Consider the following 14772-nt stretch of genomic DNA (forward strand, 5'->3'; position numbering starts at 1 on the left):
TCCAAGAGGGACATGAAATGCTAATTACTTCAGAATTAGGACCTCACATTTTCCTTAATAAAATGAGACTTCCCCAGTATAGTTGTCTAAGCAGATATCCTGACAGCAGCAGCATACAAAAACTCAACATGAGTCAAAGATGCCAAACATTCATATCTTTCGATATGAATAACCATGTAGGATGTTCTCTGACTGAAGAGAAGAGAGATGGATGTGATGTGTTCATGGCCAGATCTGCTTTAAATCTTTGTTAAATTAAATCTTTTAAAGTATATTAATTACTTCAGTTATTGTACAGAAAAATCAATCTTTCACACATAAAATAAATCCACTTAAAAAATACATCAAATATAGTACAACTGAGCAGCATATAGTTTTGCAGATCTGGTTATGAAAATCTGGCAAAAATAGCACAAGGGGAGAGGGGCAGTTGTAGGAAAGCCTGTCCTCCACCTGTGAAGGATGCTGCAGCCCCAGACAACACCCACTTGAAGGTTCACTTCACCAGGAACCTTTACATACTGAGGTAAATTAATAAAACTTAACAGAATATTAAGTTGAACAAATCAATAGCTAACAATCTGAACAATGGAGAATACTTACAGTTGCTCCTAAACAAAAATGAGTCTTCTAAACAACAGTAGTTGGTGACTGGGGAAATCTAAGGAGTAGAGCTTGGCCAATTATGAAGTCTGTAGTGAATATGCATAATGAATTAGGTGAAATTTGAACACAAAAATTTTGATGCTATGAACAGTGAGCTTCTGTGACCTAGGCTGAAAATAAAGGTGCCTTGGGAGAAAAAAAGAAAAAAAAAAGTAATGATGCTGATCCCCCCACACTGAACACTGAAAAGCACCTCTGAAATCTATGATGATGGAGCTTGAAATGTTCATGTTTATATAAAATACTCAAACATCAACATCAGTTACAGAAATTTAAAAAGGAGGAGAGATATAATGGTGTATGCAAGTATTTTCAAGCCCCTAAAAGGGTAGAATCAAGTATGTGTGTGATGGAGAATGAGCATATGTCCTAAGGCATGACCCCCATGATAGCATTTTGGCGGGCACGTTTGCCCTCTTCCTCTGAGATGCGTTGTTCAATGAGAAACTGCGCTGTTGAGATGCCTGAAGGTAGACCTGTGATGGTGACAATGCGGTTACGAGTACCAGGAGCATAGTTACCCTTCTTGGAGATTTGGATTGTGGTGCCGGAGATATGCTGGATCTCCACCAGAGACTTTCCTCCAGGACCCAAAATGGCGCCAACAATGTGCTCCCCAACTTCCACCTCCACCTTCTTGCTACCATCTGGTGCTCCTGGAGGAAGTTCTCCAGGGGAGGGGCTCTTCCTCAAAGGAGTGCCAAGCCCAAAGGAGTTGCTGTTCAGGGGCAGACTACCTCCCATTTCTGAGGACTGCCGTCGGAAAGGGTCAAAGGGAGGTTCTGAGCTGAAACGGTCCACTTGACGTTGAGGAGAGGTTGGACCCCCCAACCCCTGTCCCAGGTTAAGGCCTGAAGCTACTGTGGTGCCTATGGGCCCAAAAGGGCCATTATTTCCATTGCTCATTGATGATCCATGGTAAGAATCATTTGGATTGTTCGAATTGTTCATATTGGGCAGCATTGGGTTGTTTCCCATACTGCCTTGGCCTTGGCCTCCCTGACCACCATGTCCTCCCTGGTGACCAGATGGGTTGCCCAGCCCCAACCCAAGCCCAATAATGCCATAGTTGATTAGTGTGTTGATGGCCTGACACACTTCAGCATTAGACTGGTCAGCAAACCCTGAACTACGAAGGATAGATCTCACATGCTCCAGAAGCTGGGCGGTGACCACAGGGTTTCCAGCACCACCATTAGGATAGGCAGAGCTCAGATTTAGAGTCAGATTCACTCCACCACCAAGAAGGTTTCCTAATCCACTCACTGAAAAAGAAAAATGAAAATCATTATAAAGTAAATATATGAAATTAACGCTTCCTGGATACTGTGATAACTGCATAAAGGTCAAGATTCAAAATATCCTCTGGCACTAAAAACATTATCTTCTCTTGTCATAAAATACTATACTATATTAACTTTTCAAGACATCTCATGACACCTAAATCCCAGAGGTTCCCATCATGGAGTGGAGTTGCTCAGGGAATGGGCTTCAATACTAAATGACAATTTATTTTTATAAGGATATTTCATTCCACTAATAGTCACAATAGTAAAAATATCCTACATAATTACAATAATAAAACACAAGTAGAGGCCTATTCATTGAGGCAAAGCAAAGAATACAACACACAGCTGCCAAGATGTCATCAACATACTTGATACATCATTTTCAACATCGATCAAATCATGATTGAAAAAATAATATAACACCCTTGCCTATAATATGGTGATGTAAATTATTGGGTGTATAGAAGGAAATTAAAAAATTAAATCTACAGAAGACCTGACATTTGGATACAATGAAGGCACTTTATTTTCCTAACCATTTTTAATGAAAAAAGGCTTGTCTTATATGCTGTCAAATACTGTAAATGTGAAACAAAATGAGTGAATGAAACTTTCAAAGACCTGGTAATGCTGCTCATGTAAATTATCCCAAACAAAGGTTGTATACAAAGCAAAGATTTTTATATACAAACAGGACATAAAATAAAGCAAGTTGGACTAATTCCAAAGTAGATGTATGCCAAGGTACCACTGTGTAAATATATAGAGTAACCCCACATAACTGAGGAAAAGGCCAATCTGAGTTATCCTAGCAATTTTTCTTTTCCCACACTTAGGCCAGGAGATCACAAGTGACCTTGTGGCACCACATCATGGTGGGGATGTGACTCTCCATCAGTTTCCATACTTTAGAAGTGGTCCACGCAAATGAGCATCTATAGCAAGCTACTGTGGCGAGCTGTCACTCGTCCCAACCACAGCGTGGCACGACTTTGTGTCAAGGACCCACTCACACGAATGACTGTGGCTGAGCGATGGACACATGACAGCTATATCATATATACCAATACCATGGCTACACTCAATATAAATTGATTCATTATTAAGACTGAAGATCAGCCAACAATATGGGACCACAGCTATAAAATTGCCAAACCCAAGGCATGGCAGGAGATGTGCGACATCTTCGTGTCAGGCAACAGAGAGATGGATTCTCTAAGAACTGAAGCCTCAATTGGCACGGATGTACCACAGTGGTGTGTGCCCATACACATGGGAAACTTTGTGGTATGGCTCAGTCAAGACAGTCGCTTGAAAACCTGCCATGATGTGGTGCCACAAAGTCGGTCATGTGCTCCTGGCCTTAGCATGCCTGTTACCACTATCAGCTGAAATGGTCTCTGTAATGCATTGCATAGATATTATGTACTAAATACAAGGTGCACAAACACATATAGACACACACACAAACACACATGGTACAAAACTGCTCACATCTCTCTCATGGCCCTATACAGCAACCGTTTTGTCTGCCATCGACAGCATCTTCAACTTCCTAACTGATGTGGAACACCCAGCCTTGCCCTTAGAAATGGCATTCTTGAATTCAGTCTTAGTACTATAAGAACTTTCCAACTTTCCAACAACCCACACAAGCTGACAAAGTCACAACACACTAAAACTACCTTACTATGGTCACTTGAGATTTATAAAAATTTGCAAAAATCTTGATAACCTACTGAAAACACACTAATCTAATATTTAGTTCAAGTTAATTTTCTCTAACCCCTTCACTCTAAAATCTTTCTTCCCTTTCAAAGATCATACCTTTCCACTACTCGCCTCTAATATTATATATTAGTTTGAATAGCTGAGATGTAAATCTCGGTACACTGGTGAAATTGGAAGGAATCTAATCCTCTGGTTTCCTGAACATAAAGGTATATCTGTTCGAACACGTCACCATATTTCACACCATTCGAGACTCTGCAATCCATGAACACTCACTGGAACTAGATTACCTTTTTTCCATCAATAACTTCAAAATTTTACCTTATAATAGTTTATCCATTGATCCCAAAATCATGGAATACAGGGGATCCTTGTGACTCAACAGTTCATAGTTTGAATTATAGCCAATTTGAACTCAGTTAACCCAACAATTTTTTAGTTGAAAACTTTTCTTTTTCAGACTAATTATTTTATTTTGGTTCTGTATAGTATTTTTCATGCTGATTATGAAAACAGCTTGTAATTACTATTTTTCCCCATTTTTGTGGTTAACTTGTTATTTTGAAAATGCCTTTGTAGACATATACGAGTTAACTCGTCTTCCTATAAACTCCAAGCTCTCCCCCTCACCTCCCTCATCCTCCTCACTTGATGAGAAATATTCATTGTCTGATGAACTGGCAGTGTCATCAGAAATATTCAAGATTCTGAGGGAAGGTTCATATTCGCTATCTTCCTCAGAACTAGACATTTGGGGTGTAAATTATTTGAAAAGGGTACAAAAAAATGAATGGTAATGTGGATGAAAACAACACCCATGCGACGACAGTGGTTGCTGGAGCAAGTCTAGTAAGAGCGTCCTTGAAATCCCACCGCTCCACCCTGTCACCTCTGCCAGGCGTACGATTTGACGAGAATACTCGTTTCACACGTAGAATGGCTTAGAAAGGCTCAGAATCGATGAGTATATACGTCTGTAGCTGGCTTTTGAAGGTCAAGTTTTAGACAAGTATACTCGTCGACGACTGAAAATGGAACATTTAGTGAAAACGAATATATACGTCTGTAGCTGGTTTTTGAAGGTCAAGTTTTAGACGAGTATACTCATCGACGACTGAAAACAGAACATTTAGTGAAAACGAGTATACTTGTTTCTGCCGAGGAAGGGGTTAATTAATACCCAATCCTCAAGGTTCGACCGACTGACTCGCCAATTCGACATTCATATCTCGCGAGCCACCCCCCCAAATTTGCCACAAACCCGCCAGGCGGAAATGTAAACCGACACTACCCTGTGTGTCGCTTGAGGCAGCATCACACTAGCACTTTTCTGTCAACTTTTCCCATCAACTTTGTCAACGCTGGTCGTCACACACAAGCTTGCGTCTGCCTTTGAAATGACATTTGGCATCTAAGGAGAGCCATGCTCCCTACCTAATAACAAATAAATGCTTGTATTTTGCCACTACAGTAGAAAATTTTTTTACTTCATGTTAGGCTACATATAATTAGTGTAGCCTACTGTACAGATAAAAATGCATAGTCATAAATTATAAGTATCAAACCATTTATTATGTGTTAAGTGCTTTATCTAGACATCCTCCCCTACACCACAATAACTATCTGTTCATCAGCTCCCTTACCACCACAACACCTCTCTACCAGCTCACTGAAACACCTGCTCCACTACCAACTGCCTCCAAGTGACAAATTGTGCCATTTCACTACACCACCATGCCTAAACTAATGTAAATAGTATTTGGCTCCTATAATTATCCATGCAATCTTTTGTTTTAAAAAAGTTAAAATTATTTCTGAAAACTTTCTCTTTATGCCAGTAATTTCTTGCCACAGTTATGGCTGCCAGAACCCTTCTGTGCAGTTTATAGATTAACCCCTTCCCGGTGAAGGATCTATATATAGACGTTTCGAAAACTGGACTTTTGTTGGATCGTCTATATATATATATATATATATATATATATATATATATATATATATATATATATATATATATATATATATATATATATCCCATACTGCACTCATTTTCTTTCTAACCCTGCTTTCTTATATTGGGTGCTTTCCCTATTATCATCACTTTCTAAGACGAATTCCAGTAGAGATTGCAGGAGCCACCGAGTGTTATGGCGCGAGTGGATGACTGGATGTAAACAAACCAACGTCCGAACTCAAGAGCGAGTTGTGGCGTCTTTTTTACGCTTCCCCATAAAAAAAATATCATTTCAAAAAATTATTTTGGCTGTTTTACGTTTCCTATACTTTGTTTTATGGTTTTATAATGTGTTTTACGTGAAAACAAGATGTTATACTTAACAATTATGTATAAATTCCTTCGTTATTTTATGAATTTTAGATATAAAAAAAATGTTTTTGGCCAAATTTGTCCGGGTATGTACGAAATCCGAGTATTTGGGGTCCGACTAATTGAGCTTTTACTGTATATATATATATATATATATATATATATATATATATATATATATATATATATATATATATATATATATATATATATATATATATATATATATATATATATATATATATATATATATATATATATATATATATATATATATATATATATATATATATATATATATATATATATATATATATATATATATATATATATATATATATATATATATATATATATATATATATATATATATATATATATATATATATATATATATATATATATATATATATATATATATATATATATATATATATATATATAGATGTCAATCAGGAGCACCCATTTGCGGGTAAACTATATATATATGTATGGATGAAAGTCGGTAAAGTCTATATATAGACAATTTTTTATTTGGTAGTTCTCTCATCTGCCCTGCCGGGAAGGGGTTAAAAATATCCAAGCAAACCTAAATGATGACTACTTACATAGCATAACTGAGTTTTCAAAATGAGGAAAATTCATCATTAAAACTAAAATATCACCACAAACCTGCAGACAGTGGATTATTCATGGATCCCAAACTTCCATTCTGTATATTTTGACCGCCTGGAGAATTGGCGAAAGGAGAACCAGTGGGGTTAGGATTAGCCACTGGACCTGTGATGTCAGCATAGCTTACATTGAGGCAGGTGCCACTCTGAGGGTCCTCCACTATCTTTGCCAGAATCATCAGGCAGGCATTCTTGCTATTTTCTACATCATTTGCTGAAGAAGGATTAAGATGAAGGGTTATTATCTTAGTATTTCATGCTTAAAATTTCCAAAGTAGGTATGTCAATAACTTTCTACATATTCTTCATTTCAAGATATTCAAATTTCATAAAACGAAATAGTAAGCTCTCATCAAACGTAATATGACAAACTGCTTAGAGTTAAAGATGTCCTAGTAAACTTCATCACATAATTTGCCACATCCTAAGATTTACAATTCATAAAAGAAAGCATGCAAACAAAAAATTGTGTAAAATAAAATGCCATTCATTATACCATGCCATAAAATCAGATAATCTGTCCATAAATGAGAAATAATTAACCAGCATTAGGTCACATGCTTGACAACTTTAGCATTTTCAACACTTAATTTATTGGTTCTAGAATTTCTATTATATCTTAGTGGTTGTTAATTCACTTTCTGATAGCAAGAAAACTTTCATACAGACCACTTAAACAAGAATCCTAGCATTATCTCAGGCTTTGCTTAAATACAATAAGTTTTACAGTGACAGATAGTTGTAACCCTCACAGCAATATTAGCAAGTCCTTACAATACAGTTTACATCAAGGCATAATTTGAATCATATTCTAACTAACAAACAATTCATCTCATTAGTGGGTTTCATTTCTCTGTTTTAGTTTAGATGAGGTCTGATGGAGTTCATCTGTACATAATTCACAGATTAATAATCTACAATCAAGCTATGTAGTTCATAAAAATATATATCTACCATAACTTAACTTAAATATGAATATATATATATATATATATATATATATATATATATATATATATATATATATATATATATATATATATATATATACAGTGGTAACTCAGTATATATCCTTAATTCATTCCAGATCCTTGGACTTATAACATACAATTTTTTCCCAGAAGAAATAAAAGGGAAAATTATCAATTTGTTCCCATAAATAAAAAAAATCCTTTTGTTATTTGCATATTTTACACTACATTGATGGTGTTGCATTAAAACAAATCAACATTGATTAATATTACAACAGACTAAAACAGAGAGATCAGTCTGATAGAGCAGATTATTCATAGGTACTGACTCTAAGGTTAAGTTCCATTAGTAGAAGGTAATATTAAGAATTACCTACTAAAGACAAAGGAACAATACAGTACTGTATTTTGGATCAAGGACACTAACCAATCTCTGTGTAAAATACCTACACACAGCATTCTGTAAGTTTAGATTTTGCTTTGAATACCTGAAACATTTTTTACACTATATTCCTCACACACCCACTGCACACACACCATTTTTTTCATTTTTTATTTATTATTTTTTTTTTTTTAGCAATTCTAGCTTCTATGTTACTGTCAAATTCATCTTCTTCCTCTTTTCTACTTTCCCTCCACATGCATGATTGGAGACAACTAAGATCATTCAAACACAACATAAAAAAGGGGAAAACTATAGAGCAATGAGCTTTGTGTTATTACATTGATGTAAACAAAAGTCTTCTTGTAACCTGTTAAGCTTTATATTTGCTTTAAAATTCATTCACCTTCCATTTAAATGTCAGTTTTCTGTAGTTAGCCTTCCTTTATTCCAAACCCTGTGCCAAGAACTTTATTCATGCATTTAACAATAATTTTTTTTTTTATTTATTTTTTTTTTTTATACGATGTGGGCTTTTCATGGGAATTTATGGGCTAAAAGGGATACTTTTTTGGAGGGTACCTCCTATCTCAAAGCCCACCCGCTAGGAAACCGTTGCTCCGAGTGAAGAAGCCCAAGCTACACTCAGACCATGGACAGGATTTGAACCCATGCGCTTGAGACTCTACGGACCCCAAAGCACACATGGTTCCACTGTACCACTATACCATCCTCTTCTTTTAGTCTCCTATACCAATTTTCCTCACCTATAATTGGCTACAACCTTTTCCACTATCATATGTTCCACTGTTTTGTTGACTCATACTGAAAAAACTGACAAAAATTGTAAAAATAAAAACCTTAACTATTTCTCATTCCTCCACTCTTCTGGATGACATTAAGTGTTTTGACAACACCCTTTATTTAATTTCTGGAATATTCATGATCTAATTTTCAATCTGTAGAACACCACATCTCTTCTACAAAACCTCATCTCCTTTTCCTCACTGAAACACAAGTGTCCTAGGCAAATGAAAGTAACCGCTTTTTTGTTTCCTACTTTCTCTGTTTTCACTTTCAATCCAAAACTAGATATTGCATTTCATTTGCAATAACTCAATCTGCTCTCATGCCCACTCTCTTCAATCTTCTGAACTTTATACCATCTGGCTACTAGCACAGAGTCACTCTCAAACTAAATTGATGTGCTGTATACTTCTCACCTAACTCCTCTCACATAAGAGATTCTTTCATCACCTAACTTCCAAAATGGAGCACAATCAGGCTCTACAATAAGCCCCCGCACTTGGCGAATTAATTAGTCTGGCGAAACTACCACCAAATGCAAATTTTGCCCAGTATGAGTTCTTTATACCACATAAATTGCTTAAAAATACCTCAATCAGTCTTTGGTCATTGCCAAAGTCCCTCTTTTGATCCCTAAAATACCATCTTTCGAGCTGAAATAAAATCTTTTGCTTTCGCATATTAGAACACATGTGCAAAACAGACCTATAAACAATAAATAAAGCTAATAAGACATGATATAAAGGCTGTAACTCCCGTTTTTCCACCCATTTCCCTCGCCCACTTCGTCCTTGCTGCCACCACCATTGTCCTTACCCCCACCAATACCACCGGCTGTGCTGGTAGAGGCCATGTTGACGGTAAATCACTGATATATTCTGATATGTTAAGAGAGAGGTCTGACGTCACCAGGGAGCCATGTGATTCACTGTGCAGCCACCAGGGGACCGCAAGTTTGAATTCAAATTGCCAAGCGTGCACTCGGTGGTCTGTGGCCACCTTACCACCAAAAGTGAATTTCGCCAAGCTGAGATTCACCAAGTGCGGGAGCTTACTGTATTCCCTTCTGCAAGAATCTCCATTCTCAGAGATTTCAATGTTCACCATCAACTTTGACTTTCCTCTCCCTTCACTGACCATTCTGGTGAACTAGCCTTTGCTTTCTAGAACTTTGCTATTTGCCATGGCCTAGACTAGAGCAACTTGTGTAACACCTTAATAGTGTTCTGCACCACCTTGGAGATATGCACAAGATTCTTGACCTAATTCTAATTTCTAATTCTTCTACTTATGCTGTCACCCTATCTTTCTATCAAGATCTTTCCCTTATACTCTTGTATTTGTATCTTGTCCTATCGCTCCAATCCCTCCTCAGGATCCTCCAAAATGGAGGTGCCTCTGGTGTTTTGCCTCTGCTAATTTGGGGACCTGAGATGGAGTATATTCCTCATTCTTTCTATCTAAACTTTCCGGACCTTGGTTTAGTACAGCCTGTTTTCATGCTATACATGAGGTGACCAACAAAAAGTACTTAGCCTTCCCTTACATTAATCTCATCTGCATTGTATTTCAGTCTGTAATCATGCCAAGTCTATTCTCCAACTAACCAGACTCCTGTAATAAGTGTAAAAATCTTTAACTCCCTTTATGACTTCTGGCATCTAGCTAAAAACATCTCTAATAACTTTGCTTCTTCACCTTTCCTTCCTTTATTGAAACCTGATGGCACCATTGCCATCTCATCTATTTTAAAAAAATGAACCTTTCACAAACCATTGCTAAAACTTCTACCTTGCATGATTCAGAATTTGTTCTTTCCTCTCTTCGACCCTCTGACTACTTCATGTTACCCATTAAGATCCTTTACAGAGATGTTTTCTATACCCCTGCTGGCCTAAACCATTGGAAGTCTTATGGATCTGATAGGGTCCTTCCCATCATTCTTCTCAGAAAACGTGCCTCCAAGCTTACACCTTGCTTAGTCAAACTCTCAACTGTCTATAAATATCTACTTTGTATTCTTGCTGGAAGTGTGCCTACATTCAACCTGTTCCAAAAAAAAAAAAAAGAAGTAAATGAGGGATAGTTGCAGAAACCCAAGAATTGCTTCATTATTTCAAAGCATTCTGACCACACACACACATGCTTTTCTAAGAGACATACATCCTATTATATTGGTAGACTCAGTGCACTTGCAATAACAGAAATGGAGGTACATGGAATCCCATGGTCATTTCATTCACAGAAGAACGTTTATCCGTTGGGTGAGTACAATTAGCTACACTGCCATATTAGTTTCTTTTTGATATGTCAGATTTTTAAATTTTTAAATGAAATTAAAGTATTAGGTATGGATGATTTAACCTACCAAACCATACATTGTTATGAATGGCTTAGGATAATAGCCTGTGTTTTACATAAATATCACATTGGACAACACAATTCTATGGAGTTGCAATATATGTCGAAGCAGCTTAAGTGCTTATTGGTAGGGTCAGGCCCCTCAGGTTAGAGAGAAGGGTGGTCAGTCTCTCAGGCATCATTCCCTTGCTGGCTGTCACCCTTGATCTCTTTCCCATGATGGAAGCAATGCCCAAGCATTCCAGTGTTCTAGACAATCAAGAGAAATGTCAATAAGTATGTATTTCTTAGAAAAGAAAGCCAATAGAGGTCCTATTGTTGCACTCTGCAGAAAAGGACAAACCTCTTTAATAATAATAATAATAATAATGAAATAACTTATCATAATTATTATTATTACAATAAAACATGCCTTAATTTTTACCTCTAAAGGTGTTGTGGGAAAAAATTAAATATGAACAAATAAATAATAAAATCTTTCAGAATTATTCTAAATCAATCACACACACACAGAGAGAGAGAGAGAGAGAGAGAGAGAGAGAGAGAGAGAGAGAGAGAGAGAGAGAGAGAGAGAGAGATGGGAAGGAAGGCCTATCCTTTCCATTGAAGTGTTAAGACAGTAACTGGTGAAGCGGAGACATGGCAACGCAGCTCACGGGGAATTCCCGTACTCAACCAATGCCCTAATATTCTACCAGAAATTAAACAATCATTCACATTTCTGTCATCCACACATCCACATGCAAGGAAATGGTTATCAGCATGTCCCTCCATTTCTATTTGCTCACATGTAACTAAAGTAAATATACCAAATATTATTTTATGAGAATAGCAGTACTAGTGCAACTGGTTCATGAGGTATGATAGCCAACTTGCACTAGAGGGTAGGTGCAAATTTTTTCTGCACTTTCCTTGCCAATAATAATTAATCTTTTCCTTTCTCTGATCCTAAGGTTAATCCTTAGATAGCTAATTATCAGATTATTTTGTAGACTTTGGGTGTCTCCCCAACAAAATCAACAGAATTTAACTCATCTATTCATATTTAATACTCATGTAACTGCTGGCAGATGCAAGAATCATTCCCTTCTCCCTCTACTGAGACAAAACTGCATATCCTTCAGATACAGGAAAATTTCTTTGAGACCAAAGTTATAGAGGAAAAAAAAAAAAAAAAAAAAAAAAAAAAAAAAAAAAGGCTTATGGGTTCTTTTGCTGCAATGAATCCTTACAGAGATATGAGTTAAACAGGGCATTACAAGCATCCCATTCTGTATGGCTACACCATTGCTGTACACCAGTTTCACATTATGTGAGCATTTTGCAGAACATAACCCTCACATATAATGAACACCTGATGTACCACTAAGCCTATCATAAAGAACATATTTCTATTTTGTAAACATCATATAATATATAAAACAAAACTGCAAATATCAATTTGTAGCTTACTGTTTAAAATCAGTATTAATTTTAAATTTTATTAAATGTTCAAGTTAATTTTACGGTTACTTTTACTGGCTACATTCTTCCAAATTAGTGTAGACTTAAAAGAAGATTAGATATATTTATGGATAACAGATGGAATTAGGTAACTCTTCTCATACAGAAACTACCACGTGCAGGCCTGACAGCCTCTTGCAGATTTCCTCTTCTCATGTTCTTATGTATGCAGCAAAAGTCCCATCTTTCAGTATCCAACATTTTGGAAAATGATGTGTAAGCACTTTTGCAAATTAGTCCCATTCTGAATACAGGAATTGTGGGTACAATGGTGTGAGTGGTGTAAATGAAAATGTTTTTGATGTCAACTTGAAATATATGAATAAAGTACAACACTGAGGAGGGAAGAAGAGATGTATTAACGATCGCACAAATTAAAAGGGTAAGTGAACAAGTCTATTGTGCCCATTGTCTTTCCCTTCTGTCTTTGTGCATGAAAGACTACCAGTGGCTGAAGAGCAGACTGATCAAATTTATGCCTGTAAGGAGATAATCATTTCTGAAAAATTTGAGCTAAATGACACATGATCCCTCTTGATGCCTGGCCACGTACTGAGTCACTGAGTGAGAGAGAAACACACCAAAGGCTCAAATTTATCAAGAGAAAAATATTCATGCAAAATTTTTTGCATAGCCACAAGCATTGATACATAATTTTTTAGGGTGTGAGTCATACTATGATGCAACTGCACAAGACATTTAAAAATGGCCTCATGATGGGAAGGGTATTTAATTATCAAAAAATAAACTACACCATGTGGTAATTTAGGGTCTGAAGGAAGGAAGAAAGAGACAATAATCCCAAAATAAATCTTGCATCGCTCCTCTGAAGTCTGAGTTAAACTGCCTGCTTTTTTTTTTTTTTTTTTGGGGGCGATGGAATTTGAGTCAGACATTCCTCTTTGTCGGACTAACCTTTCCCCCTTTTAGTATGAGTCAGCGAGGGCCAACATTGATGATGATGATGATGATAATAATTAAAAAGTTGTGCTTATAAAGATAGTCAGGAAAAAAGTGTATGTGGAGATCATAGCAGTGTGTTTATAGAGATGGAGGATGGATAAGTGTGAGTTTATAGGGTGGTGTCTGGTGTGAGGTGAGGGTAGAGGAGGGGAGTTAAGGGAGTCATGCCTGTGGCAGACTTAAAGGCCACAGCTGTGTTTGTTTCTTGTTGTCCTGGCTGCTACATCTCTCCTCTTGAAGTTTCTGATTATAGTTCTCATCAATTTATGCCTGTAAGATACAAGTATAGATACAAGCATTGAGATACATTTTTTTAGCATGAGTCAGGCTATGACACAACAACACGATACATTTAAAAATGGCTTCCAGGGGAGAGAGAGAGAGAGAGAGAGAGAGAGAGAGAGAGAGAGAGAGAGAGAGAGAGAGAGAGAGAGAGAGAGAGAGAGAGAGAGAGAGAGAGAGAGAGAGAGAGAGAGAGAGAGAGAGAGAGAGAGAGAAATCGATAATTTATAGTCCCAGCACCAGGGGAGAAAAAAATTCAAAAACAAAATTTCTGAAATATTCATCAATTTACCAGATGTTCTTATGGAAGGGGACTCCCCTTTCAAACAATAAGTTTCAGCCTCCCTTGCCCTCCCACACCCTCATCTATGTCATGAAGTTCACCACCAAAAGTTAGATAATATAAATTTTACATAGTTCAATTTTTACTTATTTGGATAAAAACTTGCAGTTGTGTAACAAATTAAAATTTTCTACATAATTTCCTATGGGAAAAACAGTTTCGCACTTGGAACATTTCGGACATGAAACAGCCTATTGGAACAAATTATGTCCAACTTCAAGGGTCAACTGTACATGTCTTAATGACATTTGTTGTGTTTTCTGCAAATAAATGAGTAAATAGTTGTCCTTGTTCTCATTTATTCAATGCTAATATAACTGATGAAATTCACATCTATTCTTTCAGCATATTCAATGTTTTGGCAACTGTCTAGTTCCAGAAATGGCAAAATAAAGGACTTCTGTTGTATTCATATAAGTGGCCATTCTAATTAAGGACACTATTTTTAAGCTGTATGACTTTGATGTTTAGTTA

At 36.5% G+C, this 14772-nt stretch overlaps 1 protein-coding gene across 6 annotated transcripts in view; it reads right to left on the bottom strand.

Moving 5' to 3' along the window:
- Nucleotides 1-14772, bottom strand: part of LOC123518470 (RNA-binding protein Nova-1-like) — a 43089-nt gene that overhangs the window by 4158 nt on the left and 24159 nt on the right. For 3 of the 6 annotated variants that reach the window (XR_006678806.1, XM_045279313.1, XM_045279312.1), the window contains exons 5-6: nucleotides 6685-6900; nucleotides 1188-1931 (exon numbers count right to left, since the gene is read on the bottom strand). Coding sequence is in view for 5 of the 6 variants with exons in the window: in XM_045279313.1 (XP_045135248.1) it covers nucleotides 1188-1931; nucleotides 6685-6900 (960 nt within the window). In the remaining variant the exon portion in view is untranslated. Of the gene's footprint in view, nucleotides 1932-6684; nucleotides 6901-14772 lie in introns of all 6 variants that reach the window. The other 3 variants (XM_045279310.1, XM_045279311.1, XM_045279309.1) reach the window with 1 other exon arrangement.

Source organism: Portunus trituberculatus, chromosome 43 (genome assembly GCF_017591435.1).
Source record: "Portunus trituberculatus isolate SZX2019 chromosome 43, ASM1759143v1, whole genome shotgun sequence".
In the NCBI taxonomy this organism is placed as follows: domain Eukaryota; kingdom Metazoa; phylum Arthropoda; class Malacostraca; order Decapoda; family Portunidae; genus Portunus; species Portunus trituberculatus.